The sequence below is a fragment of the Giraffa tippelskirchi genome, chromosome 1 (genome assembly GCF_054371585.1).
Source record: "Giraffa tippelskirchi isolate mGirTip1 chromosome 1, T2T-mGirTip1v1.2.pri, whole genome shotgun sequence".
Lineage (NCBI taxonomy): Eukaryota > Metazoa > Chordata > Mammalia > Artiodactyla > Giraffidae > Giraffa > Giraffa tippelskirchi.
In genome coordinates this window covers 10,467,186-10,482,287 of record NC_137275.1, presented here as the reverse complement: position 1 = coordinate 10,482,287, position 15,102 = coordinate 10,467,186, and the positions used below count along the sequence as shown (strand labels likewise).

At 46.1% G+C, this 15,102-nt stretch overlaps 2 protein-coding genes across 2 annotated transcripts in view; one reads left to right on the top strand and one right to left on the bottom strand.

The window, feature by feature from the left end:
* HS3ST1 (heparan sulfate-glucosamine 3-sulfotransferase 1) overlaps positions 1-2,076 on the bottom strand; it is a 35,016-nt gene extending 32,940 nt beyond the window's left edge. Inside the window, exon 1 of the mRNA XM_081486829.1 lies at positions 1,885-2,076. The gene's annotated coding sequence lies outside the window, so the exon portion shown is untranslated. The remainder of the gene's footprint in view (positions 1-1,884) is intronic.
* Positions 1,943-4,269, top strand: LOC145515370 (uncharacterized). Its single transcript, XM_081515601.1, has 3 exons — positions 1,943-2,097; positions 2,181-2,328; positions 2,525-4,269. The coding sequence occupies exons 1-3, from the start codon at positions 1,943-1,945 to the stop codon at positions 3,062-3,064; spliced, it is 843 nt and encodes a 280-aa protein (XP_081371727.1). The 3' UTR covers positions 3,065-4,269.
* Positions 4,270-15,102: the final 10,833 nt, after the last annotated feature.

The following is a 15,102-nucleotide window of genomic DNA, read 5'->3' as shown; positions in this document are numbered from 1 at the left end:
GAAACCGCTCCATGAGAAGTTGATTTTGCTCTGCCGAGCGCTGGAGAAAATCTTATGTAACACAATGGTCCATTTCAATATGTTATTTCTGCAATACTAAGGGAGGAAAGGGAAAAAAAAAATCTAAGCACTAGAAATATAAAGAGCGGGGATCTGCAGCTGAAGCGTTCATCTCCTGGAATTTCACTTGGTCAGGCTTATTCGAGTCGCGCCCAATCACTACCGAGGAAGCAGAAAGGAAGAATAATTTCGAACGCCAAAGGATGGGGTTTAGAAACGCAAGGAGGCAGAAGTTGGGTTATCTCCCTGTCCTTTTTTTTTTTTTTAACATGAAATTCCTGAAATTAACCCTTGAACGGTAGTGGGCAATTGCATTTCAACAAAATCGGGTAAGATGAGGCTGCAGAGCAAGAACGCCCAAGTAGGACCCAAAGGATCCTGAGGGTAAACGGGTTGCGGCCACAAAAGCCAGCCAAGCACCGGCGCCTGGGCGCTATGGGACCCTCTGGGATCCGCGCCCGCAGCTAGCGGCCGGCGGAAAAGCAGGGCAGGTGAAACCGGGGTTTCAAGAGCTCCGTCTTCATCCCTCGGCCGTTCCTCGCGGCTGCTCCCTGCTAGGAGGGGACCGCTTCTGGAAGCGCAGCGAGAAGACACCAGATTTGGAGTCGCCTCCCCAGAATCCCCCCCGAAAGCATCTCTGTACAAGTAGTGGATAAAAATAGCCAGCGGACCGCGCCGGGTGGGGAGGGGGGAGGAGCGAGACTCGCGCAAGGCTAGGCAAGGATCCGACTGGTCCTGCAAAGTGGAAGGCGGAGGAAGAGGGGTGCGATCCCCTCCCGAGAGAGGGGCCTGAGAGCGCGAAGAAGCGTGGACGCTCGCCTCGCCGAGGGGAGGAGATGGAAGATTCGCGGAGCTCGCAAACCGCCGCGGAGCAGAGCACACCTCACACTCCCCGCACCCCCCTCCCCCGCCCCGCGCCCCGCATCCCAGCTCTCGCTCCCTCTCGCCTCTCCATCTCATTTTTTTTTTTTTTTTGGCCGGCGTCTGGGACAGGCTGGGGTCAGAAGCGCGAGCTGCGCGCGATCGGCCACCTGGTCCGGGGTGCACACCTGGAGACTTTAGGCTCCGCGACTGTGCCCGGGTTCTGAGTCCGGGTTTACGCGCTTCTACCGCGGGTTGGCGCCCCTCCTCCCCTCACCTTCATCTGCCGTCACCACCCAAGGTGCTCGAAATAGAAACAGACGCAGGATTTAAAAAAAAAAAAAAAGTAAAAAGTAACACGAAAAACCAGAACCGTGCATCTTTGGCATTAGGAAAGCTACTTACTGTCTGTCCGCCGCTTCCATCTCTGTCCTCCAGAGCTTTCCCCGCCCTTCGGGAGATGTCCCATCTCTGCTTCGTTCCCAAAGATAAACGCACTGAGGTTTCCCCACCCTGGATGCTCCCTCAAGACGGACTTTTTGCTGTTATCCCCGCCCCAGTTGCCAGCCAGAGTGGTACCCAGGCTCCGCGGCGCTTTGCACTCGTACTGCCCCTCACGGTCGGTCCTAGAGAGACGCGTCGGGCAGAAGCAAACCTCCTGACTCTTCTAGGGGGTAAGGGGAAAAAAAATCCACTAAGTCTGAAACCTGCTGGAAAAAAAACAGTCCCTGAAGACTTGCCTAGCTGAGGAACCAAGTCAGGAGGCTAGCAGGACGGGGAAAGCTCTGGTCTCGCCTTCCTTCCCCCACCTACGTGCACTCCACTTGCGCCAGCCTCCACGCACCTTGGGCTCTGCTCTCGCCCTGAAGTCCAGGATGCCAGGTCGGGGCACCTCAACGGCCCCGGGTCCTGCCGCTCCCCACATTGGCGACCCCCGCCGCCGCGAGCGCGCGCCGCACTCACCTGAGCCACGCCGCGGTCCAGCCGGTACGGCGCCCGAAGTCGGCTCCCGGGCTTGGCCATGGGCAGCGCCGTGGAGCCCCGGCGGCCGGCGGAGCGAGTTTTTTCAGGACGACCCGGGCTGGCGGGCGAGACACGGGCGCAGGCACCCGCGGGGACCCGGCGGTGGCGGCGGTACGCGGCTGCCCTCGCGCCGGGGACTTTGCAGGCTGGGAGGCGAGGTTATCACCGCCGCCGAGGGGAGGAGCAGGGGGAGGAGCGGGAGCGGGAGGAGGGGACAGAGGAGGCCTGGCCCGCAGGGAGAGCGTGTCGGGCCGAGGAGGATCGCGAGCGCCCACTGCTGCCCGGTCCGCTCCGGTGCTGCTCCGGGGTCGGATCGGCTCGGAGTCCGGCTCGCCACACCGCTCCCGGGGCGGCCGGGCAGGGCTCGGGAAATCCCGCCGACAGGTATGGCACGAGTCAGTCCCGCCCCTCCCCTGGCGCGGCAGTTCCCGGGTTTCAGCACTGGGAAGTTGGGGGGATGGGGATGGGACTTGGGGAGGGGACCAGCGCTCCCTCCCGGGAGGGTGGGGCCGGTTGTGGGTTGGGTAACTGCCGTCCCTGCGAACCTGGGGCATCCTGTCTCCACCGTCACTCTTGTTAGGGAAGGCGAGGTCCTAACCCCGAGCCCACGTCTTCCTCCACTCCCGGGCCTCGCCGGGTCCTCCCACGTGCGTCAGCGCGGCCGACCTCCGTTCGGGCAGGTGCCCACCTTAGGCATCGGTTGCTCCCTGTGCCGCCCAGGAAGCGAGGGAAGCCATCCACTCGCACTGCAGCCGGACCCGGACGCCGGCGGCCGGGCAGCCGGAGCGAGGATCCGCGCAAGGAGCCGGCTCCCCAGCGCTCCGTGTCGCCATTGAACTCCCTCTCTCTTCGGTTTCGCGTCCCCGGAGCTGATGTGGATTCAGCTGGAGAGCGCAGAGCTTTTAGCTCAGCCTTCGCTAGTGCATCGGGATTGCAAACGTCAGCTCTGAAATTAAGCTGGTCCCCCTGCTCCCCTTTCGCCCGAGTTCCTGTACCTGGGAAGTTTTGTGTCAGAACTAGACCAGTCTTCAGTCTAATTTCAGATGTAAGGTTTCCAGGGTCCCGGGGTTGGAATACCCTTGGAGAAGCTAGGCTGCCTGTCTATCCGAGCCCAAACTAGTGGCCCTAAAAGGCAAATCATCCAATACGTTAAGAAATTAAAAGAAAAAGAAAACGTGCCAGATGAATGTCAAAGTAATTTATTTTAGATGAAATTTCAGTCGCTCTTCCATATCTTAACTATTGGAAAATAAATGTTTGGAAGAAATCAAATTTGCCCTTCAAGTGTAAAAAATCTTTCATTAACTTTGCTCAGATTAAAAATACACACCCACCTAAGTAATAAATCCTGTAGGAAATTGACCTCTTTCTCATATAATGTTACCCACTGCCCTTTTAGAAAGCAAAACGATGATCAGCATTTTCTGGCTGTCTAATAAAACCAGTAGCATCTGGGAGGCCAAGGCCAAGTCTTATTTTGGAAAATAAGATTATAGGAGTTTTAATGATCCTGATCACTTCTTTGAGCCAGACTAATATTGACATAATATTTTAGAACTTTTAAAATACATTTGGAGTACCTTTGTGTCAAGTTGCTTCTGTCATGTTCCACTCTTTGTGACCCCATGGACTGTAACCCACCAGGCTCCTCTGTCAATGGGGATTCTCCAGGCAAGAATACTGGAGTGGGTTGCCATTTCCTCCCGGAGGGAATCTTCCTGGCCCAAGGATCCAACAGTCCTCTCTTACATCTCCTGCATTGGTAGGTGGGTTCTTTACCACCAGTGCCACCTGGGAAGCCCAAGGAAATGGCAACCCACTCCAATAGTCTTGCCTGGAAAATTCTATGGACAGAAGAGCCTGGTGGGCTGTAGTCCATGGGATTGCAGAGAGTCAAACATAACTGAGCCACTGAACACACACACACACACACACACACACACACCCCTATGTATTTTAAAAAGTCACTTTAACCAAACTTGTGGTTGGGGGCTGGGTGTGGAGGAAGGTAGTCAAAAATTACAAGCTTCTAATTAAAAGACACATAAATATCAGAGGTATAATGTACAACATAATGACTATAGCTGACACTGTTGTATGGTATACAGGAAAGTTGCTAATAGAGTAAATCCCAAGAGTTCTCATCACAAAGAGAACTTTTTTCTTTTCTTCCATTTTATTGTGTTTATGTGAGAAGATATCTATTAGCTGAACTTATTGTCATAATCATAGCACAAAAGATGTAAATCAAACCAGCAGGCTGTATACCTTAAACTTAAAGAGATGTATGTCAATTACTTCTCAGTAAACCTGGAAAAAAACAAAGTCAGTTTAAATCTCCTCTTTGAAAAGCCTTAACATTCAAATTTACATTAGCTTTAAAAAAAAAAGTACTTTTCCTGCCTCATTCGATGAAGCCCTGTAAAACCATGTATGAGATTGTGCAGGTCAAATGGTAGTTTCAGATATACCCTTGCAAATTACTGGAGTCCTTAAGCTCCTACCAGTTGCTAAGCCCAGCGCAGATCACAAGTTCTTTAAAATAGGGAGCCACTTTGATGTCCTAAGTGGGTATGATTGCTTTTCCTTAAGAGTTCAAAGTGCTTTTGGGCCCACGGTCTGGATTTCACAACTCATTTGCGAGATGCAAAGTGAGACTGGCAGTGATTCCATTTGCACCCTGGGAGCCAAAGTCGGGTTAACTGATCTGCTTAGTGCCCCACTACAAGCCCTAAAAGGGAACTAGAACCTCAGGCCACAGCACTGAGACTCTGTTACAAGCTTTATTTGCCCCAAATGACTCCAGACAGGTCTGGCCACTGGCAAGGATTGGTGTTTTAGCTTCTCTCTCTTTTTTGATTTTGGCCAGCATTCATTGATCAGTGATCAGTATTCTTATGCTTCAGTTCAATTCAGTTGCTCAGTCATGTCCAACTCTTTGTGATCCCATGAACCGCAGCATGCCAGGCTTCCTGTCCATCACCAACTCCTGGAGTTTACCCAAACCCATGTCCATTGAGTCAGTGATGCCATCCAACCATCTCACCCTCTGTCGTCCCCTTCTCCTCCTGCCCTCAATCTTTCCCAGCATCAGGGTCTTTTCCAATCAGTTGGCTCTTCGCATCAAGTGACCAAAGGGTTGGAGATTCAGCTTTAGCATCAGTCCATACAATGAATATTCAGAATGATTTCCTGGCTTCCCTGATGGCTCAAGATGGTAAGGAATCTGCCTGCAATGTGGGAGATCCAGATTTGATCCCTGGGTCAGGGTGATCCCCTGGAGAAGGGAATGTCTACTCACTTCAGTATCCTTGCCTGCAGAATTCCATGGACAGAAGAACTTGGTGGGCTACAGTCCATGGGGTCACAAAGAATTGGACATGACTGGGCGGCTAACACTTCCTTTTGGATTGACTAGCTTGATCTCCTTGCAGTCTAAGGCACTATCAAGAGTCTTCTCCAGCACCATAGCTCCAAAGCGTTGGTTCTTTGGTGCTCAGCCTTCTTTGTGGTCCAACTCTCACATCCATACATGACTACTTGAAAAAGCATAGCTTTGTCTATAAGGATCTTTGTCGGCAAAGTGATATCTCTGTTTTTTTAATACATTATCTAGGATTGTCATAGCTTTTCTTCCAAGGAGCAAGCATCTTTTAATTTCATGGCTGCAGTCACCATCTACAGTGATTTTGGAGCCCCCCAAAATTAAATCTGCCACAGTTTCCATTTTTTCCCATCTATTTGCCATGAAAAAGATTCCTAGCCCAGTGCTTTCTGTACTTGAATAGTTTATGTTTGCTTTTGTTATCTCTGGTTTTTTACTTTTCCTCAAATGTATGATGGAAGAGAGAGGTCAGGAGAAGGAGAATTAGAGAGAGAGAGAAAGAGAGGGCTCGCTTCCTTGGAAGATGTCGAGGACGCAGAGTCACTTCCTGAGCTCAACCTGATTTTATCTGTAAGGCTACCCTGTACAGCCTCAGCCTTTCCTCCCTTAATGGCCATTTGAATCTTTCAGGTTAATAGTATGAATATTAGGGAGTCCAATGGGATTCTTTATAAGCAGAGGAAATTGGGATCAGGTTAAAAATCCAATTTTAATAAACTTTCCAAGTCTTGATTTAGATGATGCACTAATGGCTTTCACTGCTGAATCACCTTAAAAGTCAATGTATTTTTAAAAGGTCCTTGTTGTATAGAAAGCTGGATGGGTGTCGTTTAATTGTAGACTGTGCATCCCTGTCTTCATTGAAAAGATCACGTGGATAATGGATGAGAGCAGATATGAAATGCCGCTGTGCACAGAGCTGGTTGGGAGAGGAGAGGGCGTTTGGTTTGAAAGATAGTTTTCACTCATTTGACCAAAACAAAGGGAGTGTGATTGCACTGTGTGAAAACGGTATCCTCAAATAACTCCTCTAATTTGATTGTGCTGAGGTCTAGAATTGTTTCCATTTCTTTTGACTTGCTAATTAGCTGGAGCAGAAGGCTTGTGAGAATAGAAAAATGATGGTCATATCCAGAAAATACGTAGGATTGTGATTCCTCCCAGTCAGTGCACCTGTCACCTGCCCGCCCCACCAGCCTGTCCAACTCCCAGCTTTATCTGTGTGTCTTTGAAAATGACTCACGCCTCTGTGATTAATAGATTATTGGATGTTTTTCTGAAAACAGAACCTTCATCCCTTTCATAACACTGGACATACTCACGGCACACGTGGTTACAAGGTTCAGTTCTAACTTTTGCCTTTATGGGACCTATCCTTCCCCTATTTTGCTTATATAATTAATTAAACATTAAAATTACATGGCATGTCTACACCTCCGTAAAGAAGAATGTGCATGCATGTTTAGTCAATCAGTCATGATCTGACTCCCCACGACCCCATGGACTGTAGCCTGCCAAGCTCCCTTGTCCATGGAATCCTCCAGGCAAGAACACTGGAAGGAGTTGCCATTTCCTTCTCCAGTAAAGAATATACTGATATTATTTTTATGTATTTAAATATTTTCTGAGGCCTAAAAATTTGGTATTTCTTGGGAGTTTAAAAGAAATTGAAATATTTTTGAAAGACCCTGAAAGTACTTTGGGCTCTCAAGACTTCTAATGGATTGGTTGACCCTGTGCTGGTGGTGATGTTGTTGGGGATGAATGCTTAATCGATTCTGGTAAGGAGGAGCAGTGGTAAAGAATCTGCCTGCCAATGCAGGAGATGGAGACATGGGTTCGATCCCTGGGTCAGGAAGATTCCCTGGAAATTGCAACCCACTTCAGTATTCTTGCCTGGAAAATCCCATGGACAGAGGAGCCTGGAGGGTTACATTCCATGGGGTCACCAAGAGTCGGACACGGCTGAGAGACTGGTCACACAGAGTGTGTATGAAAACCCCAATTCCAGACTCATATTGTAAGGTCGATTTGTTATGTTGGATAAACATCTATAGAAAACATGCTGCTTTTATTTCTGGTCCTGTGTCAAGCTTTGCCCCAAATCACACACATCAGGGCTGCAAAAATTGCAATATTGCAGTCCTGAAGTGATCCCCTCGTTCAAATTGTTAGACCCTGCTGAGTGCCAGAAAACTTTCAAGGCCATGGGAAATTGTGGCACTCTCTTTGATTTCAGGTTTGCAGGGACCAAAGCTGACTGATGCTTTGACAAGAAGGTCTTGCTGATTCTCTCTTTGAGGCCTTATTCAAGAATCCTGGGAGGTTCAAACTCTTCAGGGGAAAAAAAAAAAAAAAGGATCTTTACCTCTCTCTCTAGCCCTGTCAGTTCCGTGGAACATTTACTGGGTACGTCCTAGATAGCAGCCCGGTGGTAAGTACCTGGGTGGAGATGTACAGAGAAGAATCAAGTGTAAGCCCTAACCCAAAGGGGCTCACAGATGTGCAGAACAGAAAAATTACAATTCAGCCTGACGATTCTCATGTACTCAGGTTCCCTGTGTACTAGGAAGGTCGATGGAACATTTGGGATGTGATTCTCACGCCCTTACATTCTACCCTGAACTTGCAGCTTCAAGCATCACTTGCTATTTCTAGCAGCTCTCTCCTCTCGGAGTCCCTGCTGAAGTCCTCCAGAGTGTGGTCTTATTGTCCCTGAAAACCGGCAGGGCTGCCTTCTCACTTCTGAGCCTTGTTTTGATTCCAGATTTAAAATAGAATCAAAACTATGAGAAAAGTCTTGAAAGGTGCTTGCGAGTTCTCTTTCTGACTTTTATAATACTTTTCTTATGAAAGAGTTTGTAATGACACTCAGAAAGAGCTAGCTATATATATATATATATATATATTTTTCTCCTTTATGGTAGTAATGTGTATTTTATAGAACACTTTGAAGCTCAGACAACCTAGCTCTAAAAGAAAAAAGAAAAAGCATTTGGTATTTAAATGATCAAGTTGACATATCTCAATATATTGGTAACAGTATTTGTTATAAAACGTTAAAATGGCTAGCTGGCAAATAGGATACCTCAATTCCTTTTTGTGTCTATCCTGTGACCATGAGAGACCTCAGCGTGGAAACAAGGTCTGACCTCTGGGACACAGAAGATGTCAAAACAAGTGGATCAAAGATGGATTAAGACAGAGACTCAGTGAAACCTGGTAAAGGGTCTGCCTGCAATGCAGGAGACCTGAGTTTGGTCCCTGGGTTGGGAAGATCCCCAGGGAAAAGCTTCCCACTCCAGAATTCTGGCCTGGAGAATTCCATGGACTGTATAGTCCATGGGGTCACAAAGAGTCGGACATGGCTGAGCGACTTTGATTAGATGAAACCATGCTTGAATTCCATGTTAAAAATGGCTAACTTGTACAAAGTTGGGAAAATGTATTATATAGCATGGGAAATAAGGTGGAGGTATGAAGAGGTAGATAAAAATCATGGCGTTTATTGATAAGCTTTGTGCTGCTGCTAAGTCACTTTAGTCGTGTCTGACTCTGTGCGACCCCATAGACAGCAGCCCACCAGACTCCCCCATCCCGGGGATTCTCCAGGCAAGAACACTGGAGTGGGTTGCCATTTCTTTCTCCAGCGCAGAAAAGTGAAAAGTGAAAGTGAAGTTGCTCAGTCATGTCTGACTCTTAGTGATCCCATGGACCACAGCCTACCAGGCTTCTCTGTCCATGGGATTTTCCAGGCAAGAGTACTGGAATGGGGTGCCATTGCCTTCTCCAAGCTTTGTGCTAGGAGATCTGAATATCTCTTATCCTCATTTTGCACACAGACATAGAGCAGTTAAGGAAGTTCCTAAAGGGCATACAACTGCAATACGGGATTTAGGACCAGGTGTACATCAAGTCCTTCTATGTTTTCTTCCCCCGTCTCATGATATAATCTCTGTTTCCTTGCTTCGTGTATTCACTTCATAAAAGAAAGAAGAGTCCAGTGGAGTTTATGGTCTATCCCTTCCAAATGAAGAAGAGATCAGGGGTTCTCGTGAGGCCTTGAAAAGATACATTCTAGGAATTATCCATAAGGTACTTAAATCCCATATTCATGATACTGTTATAATTGCATTTGGCAAACTAACTCTAGGCTTAAAAGCTCAGTTCTCAGTGTAACTGTTTTTCTTGCCCTGCATACATTTATGATGAAGATGTATTGCTGGCAAACTTTATATCACACCACAGCCCTTGATTTCATTCAGGGCTTCAGATCTCAGCTCTGGTGTCTGTGGTCATCCGTTCATTTATTCCAGCGTCATGTAATCTTTAGTTCTTAGCCTGTGCCAGGCACAGAGGTGGCCCTGGAGATACAGAAGTGGACTGGAGACAGAGCTCTCTGTTGTCTTAGAGCTGAAAATCAGGAAGGTGTCCAAACATCCTTTGGAGGATTGAATGCTCTTCCCAGCTCTTGTTCCTTATCTGGAGTCAGCCTGCCTTTCTGGATTCACTCTACCTGGAAGCTGTTCTGATTGGTAGAGACACTCTGCCTGCATAGGGAAGTGGATGGACTTGTGTGTCAGTGTGTATGTGTGTGCTCAGTTACTCAGTCGTGTCTGACTCTTTGCAACCCCATGGACTGTAGCCCACCAGGCTTCTCTGTCCATGGGATTTTCCAGGCAAGAATACTGGAGCAGGTTGCCATTTCCTTCCAGGAACTGAAGCCACATCTCCTGCCTTGGCAGGCAGATTCTTTACCACTGAGCCACCTGGGAAGCCCAATGAATGGACTTCCTTGTGAACGAACTGGAAAGTATATCTTCAGATTATCCATTAGCTCTGCTTTCTTCCTCTTGGGAGCAAGATGCCTGTAGGAAGTGCCCGACCTGCTTGACTCCTCTGCGGCCTCTTTGGGATCCTCCTCTGTGTGAGGGAGGTCTGTTCTGGCCCGGGGCTGTCTCTTCTTCCCTGGGTTATTGCCCAGTTCTGGGGTTCAGCTATGCAGCCCTCTTAGCTCTCACATGGTAAATTTCTGCAATCTAATTTCCCTCAGTAATAAAGGACTTATTTAGCTGACATCCATCTTGGTCTTTATGGCATGGGCACAGAATAGGGGTGCCACTTACAGAAGTTGATTTAAAATCTCCCAACTGATGAACTCTTTTCTCCTTTGTCCTAATTAACTTACTGTTCATGGGGTTCTCAAGGCAAGAATACTGAAGTGGTTTGCCATTCCCTTCTCCAGTAGACGATGTTTTGTCAGAACTTTCCACCATGACCTGTACATCTTGGGTGGCTCTACACAGCATGGCTCATAGTTTCATTGAGCTGAACCCCAGAACTGCCCTTAATTAGCACTTATTATTTACCATCCTCTGCTCTAATTGTTACCATGGCCAAGGTCAATTCCTGGGGTTAAGGTAAGTCTGTTGGATTCATAGTTTATGCCTTTTAGGCCCTACTCGTTCTTGGAAAGAGAACATGAAGTGAACTCCTCCAAAATAAACATTCAGGACATATGACAAACCTCAAGAAGGCAGATTCCAGATCCAGGTTGCCAGGGTTCAGATCCTAGATCTGCAGAATGAGCTCTGTGATGTCACCTGACTTACTTAGCCTCAGCTTCTTCTTCTCTAAAATCATGAAAATGGCCCCCTTCTCTTCTTATTACATGGAAACACATGGTACATAGTGCACGCTGACTGCGGCAACAGGCAAGTCCATCCACGAGCAGGCAGCGACCTCAGCCTCGTGACAACTTCTCGGCCAACCACAATGGTGAGATGTCATCAATTGTGATATAATCTCATTTTCATAAATATTAAAATGGAAAAAGCAATCTTAAAGTCAGTGAAATGCAATGTTATTTTCTTAGAATCTTTGAAATGGCACCCCTACATGATGTATTATAAATTTTTTTTCTTGTAATTTTCACATTGCCTTTTTAGTTATATGTTATAATGGAGAATAAAGAAAGTCAAAACCATGGAATCAAATTTTGAGGTACTTAATTAGTAAATCATTCGATCAGTCAAGAGTTGGATAGCACTAAGTTCTTTGCATGTGACAGCTGCTTCGTATGTGATCAGTCATGTCCAACTCCTTGTGACTCTATGGGTCCTCTGTCCATGGGATTTCCCAGGCAAGAATACTGGAGTGAACTGTCATTTCCTCCTCCACAGAATCTTCCTGACCCAGGGATTGAACTTGTGTCTCTTGAGTTTCCTGCATTGGTAGGTGGTTTCTTCACCATTGCGCCACCTGGGAAGCCCTTATGCATCTGAAAGTGTGTTAGTGATTCAGTCGTGTCTGACTTTTTGCGATCCCATAGACTGTAGCCAGCCAGGCTCCTCTGTCCATGGGATTCTCCAGGCAAGAATACTGGAGTGGGTTGTCATGCCCTGCTCCAGGGATCTTCCCCACCCAGGGGTCAAACCCACGTCTCCTGCATCACAGACAGATTCATTACCGACGGAGCCACCAGGGAGGCCCTACCCTCGAAGTGCTTAATGGATTCAGAGAAAAAGGTCAGCAGATCAGGGAACAGAATGCTTCACAAAGAGGTGGGATCTGGGCCACACCCATGTAACATAATGCTTGGTTTCAGTAGAAGTTTCAAATGGCAAAATTCTCTGCTGAATTTACTGAACACGTCAGAGGAGAAAAAAGCACACAGACCACCAGTGACACACAAGCGAGGACCACACACTGTTTTTACACTTCCACATCCCAGCATTAGGGGTTTAGCTACATTTTAAAGTTTACTTTGGCATTTGTTTTGTTATACAATGATACTTGTTCATTATAGCTAATTTGGAAAAAATCATGGAAAATTAGACAGACAAAAAAAAGAAAACAATAATATAACTACCTGAAGGCAATTCCTGGATTAAGACTGGGTAGATAATAACTGAAATGAAAAACGGAATTGAAATCACCAGTTCGTTGTACTAGAGTATTTCTAAGTCTATAGCATTTAAAGTTGTTTATGTTTAACTTTATTAAACATAACATTATTGTATATTTGCATTTCTGATTTCTTAGAAAAGGGTGCAAACCAGGGCCTGGTCTCTGATTTTTAAAAAATCAGTTTTAGTAATACTTTAATATTTACTTTATATAGAAACTGAACAAATACATTCTTGTCTGATGACGCATGGAAGTCTGAAGAAGGGCAACTCGTCAAGCAACTCACTTCACCCAGTTCTTGAGCCAGGAATGAAGAAATGGGTTTGGATGGAGGATTAGGTCTTTACCTCCACGAGACTTTCAGGCCTCTTCCTCATCAAACATCCTCCCTCCCATCCTTCCCCAAAGTCACCCCCTCTCCTGAATTTTAAAATTAGAGATTAAATTTGCAAACTGGAATGTGATTTAAATACCAGCACGCATCACTATTCTGAGTCCCAGACCTTTTTTTCTACATTGTTTATACAGTTCATCCATGCCATTGCTTGGAGATGGAATTCTTTGTTACTGCTGAATATTGTATGAGTATTGGAAGATTAGGATCCGTGGTGGCTCAGAGGTTAAAGCGTCTGCCTCCAATGCGGGAGACCTGGGTTCGATCCCTGGGTCAGGAAGATCCTCTGGAGAAGGAAATGGCAAACCACTCCAGTATTCTTGCCTGGAGAATCCCATGGACGGAGGAGCCTGGTAGGCTACGGTCCACGGGGTCGCAAAGAGTTGGACACGACTGAGCGACTTCCCTTCATTGGAAGATTCTCAGTCCTGCTGTTGATGATGTTCAGGTTGTTTCCAGTTTAGGACTTTCCCAAATCATGCGTCAGTGAACATTCCAGTGTGTGTCTTTTTGGTGCAGAAATGTAAACATTTATGTTTGTTATAAACTTAGGAGTGGGGTTTCTGCATAGTGATTCAGTATTTTTGCAGTTACACTCGATTATAGGCTATGATATGATGGTTGCTATAATTTCCTGTGTTGTGCAACATAACCCTGTTGCTTGCCTATTTTATATGTAGTAGGTTGTATCTTGGAGAAGGCAATGGCACCCCACTCCAGTACTCTTGCCTGGAAAATCCCATGGACGGAGGAGCCTGGTAGGCTGGCTGCAGTCCATGGGGTCTCGAAGAGTCGGACACGACTGAGCAACTTCACTTTCCCTTTTCACTTTCATGCATTGGAGAAGGAAATGGCAACCCACTCCAGTGTTCTTGCCTGGAGAATCCCAGGGAAGGCGGAGCCTGGTGGGCTGCTGTCTATGGAGTCGCACAGAGTCAGACACGACTGAAGCGATTTAGCAGCAGCAGCAGCAGCAGGTTGTATCTGTTAATCCCATATCCCTAGTTTGTCCCTCTTTTATAAAATACTTATTCATGTCTTTTGCCCATTTTTCTATTGTCTTGTGTTTATTGATTTATAGAAAATCTTTATATTTTGGGGGCAAGTTACTGTGCTTCTATTTTCCTGCCTACAAATGTGAATAATAATAATGCCTACTTTACATCTTGTTGTTGCTAGGACTATATGAGTTAATGCATGTAAACACTTAGAACCGTATGTGGCACATAGTAAGTGCTCTGTAAGTGTTTGCTTTTGTTACCAGTCAGGTTCCCACAGCTAGCACATTGTGGACACAGAACTCCAAAGAGGCTTCACACTTCCATTTACTGACATTGCCTTGCAAGCAGTTACTTTACAGATCCAGAAAGATTGTAACTCACCTTAGTCTCCCTTAATTGGGCCCAACGAGGGCCCTGGTGGCTTAATGGTTAAGAACCTACTTGCAATGCAGGAGGTGTGGGTTCAATTCCTGGATTGGGGATATCCCCTGGGGAAGTGACACACTTCAGTATTCTTACCTGGAGAATCCCTTGGACAGAGGAACCTGACAGGCCATGGGGTTGAAAGAGTCAGACACGACTGAACGACATACACAAGGGCCTAGTGATAACTTTAGAGGAAAATGCTGGTTGTGATTTTATTATAATCACCACACTGTTTTTAAAATATTAAAACTGTGTTTTTCCTCTGAAGAGAACAAAGTAGTTTTTGACTGAAAATTACTGAAGTAGCGGTTATCTCACTGCCATTGTATGGTGCATTTGGCATGTTGATTCCAAGATTCCAAAAGTTTCAATAGGATGACTTTGCACCAGGAGTTTAAACACACACACACACACACACACACACACACACACACACAAAACCTCCTCTAATACAGGAATTAAATGTATTTAAAATTATGCTGTGTGAGCAATGAAGTGTTTTAGGCTAAGTGCCCATCGCTGCCTCAAACAACTTCTCTTGGTTCACCAACCACACTTAGGAAAAAAGAACATTTCTTTTCTCCCCATTTGGGAATTACTTTGCCTCTAGTAGCCAAGGCAGTAGAATTTCTTATAAACAAGCAAATCAACAAACTGTAGTCAGCCTGCCTTGGCTCCTTCCATTTGTGAAATTTTTACAGATAAATTAAATTCATTCTTTTTTGAGGAAGGAAGCATGCAGAGGACCATAATTTAGGCCTTTACAACCAAAAATGACAATCTTTCATTTATTATTCTTCACAGAGAACAGCTACTAATATCTTCCTTCTTGGCCCCTTAATTAAATTCAGCTTCTTATATTTTTTTTCCTGGTTCACTCTGTTTCATTCCTGGATTAACCTAGTTCTTCATAGTTGTAATTTCTCAACTGTGAAATTTCATTTACCTCATTTAAATTTCTGGAGATTTCTTTCCTGAGTGGAAAGTTAGTTTAGTTTTTCATTTCTTTCCCCAGGCAAGAAAACCATCTCCCTTAGACCAGA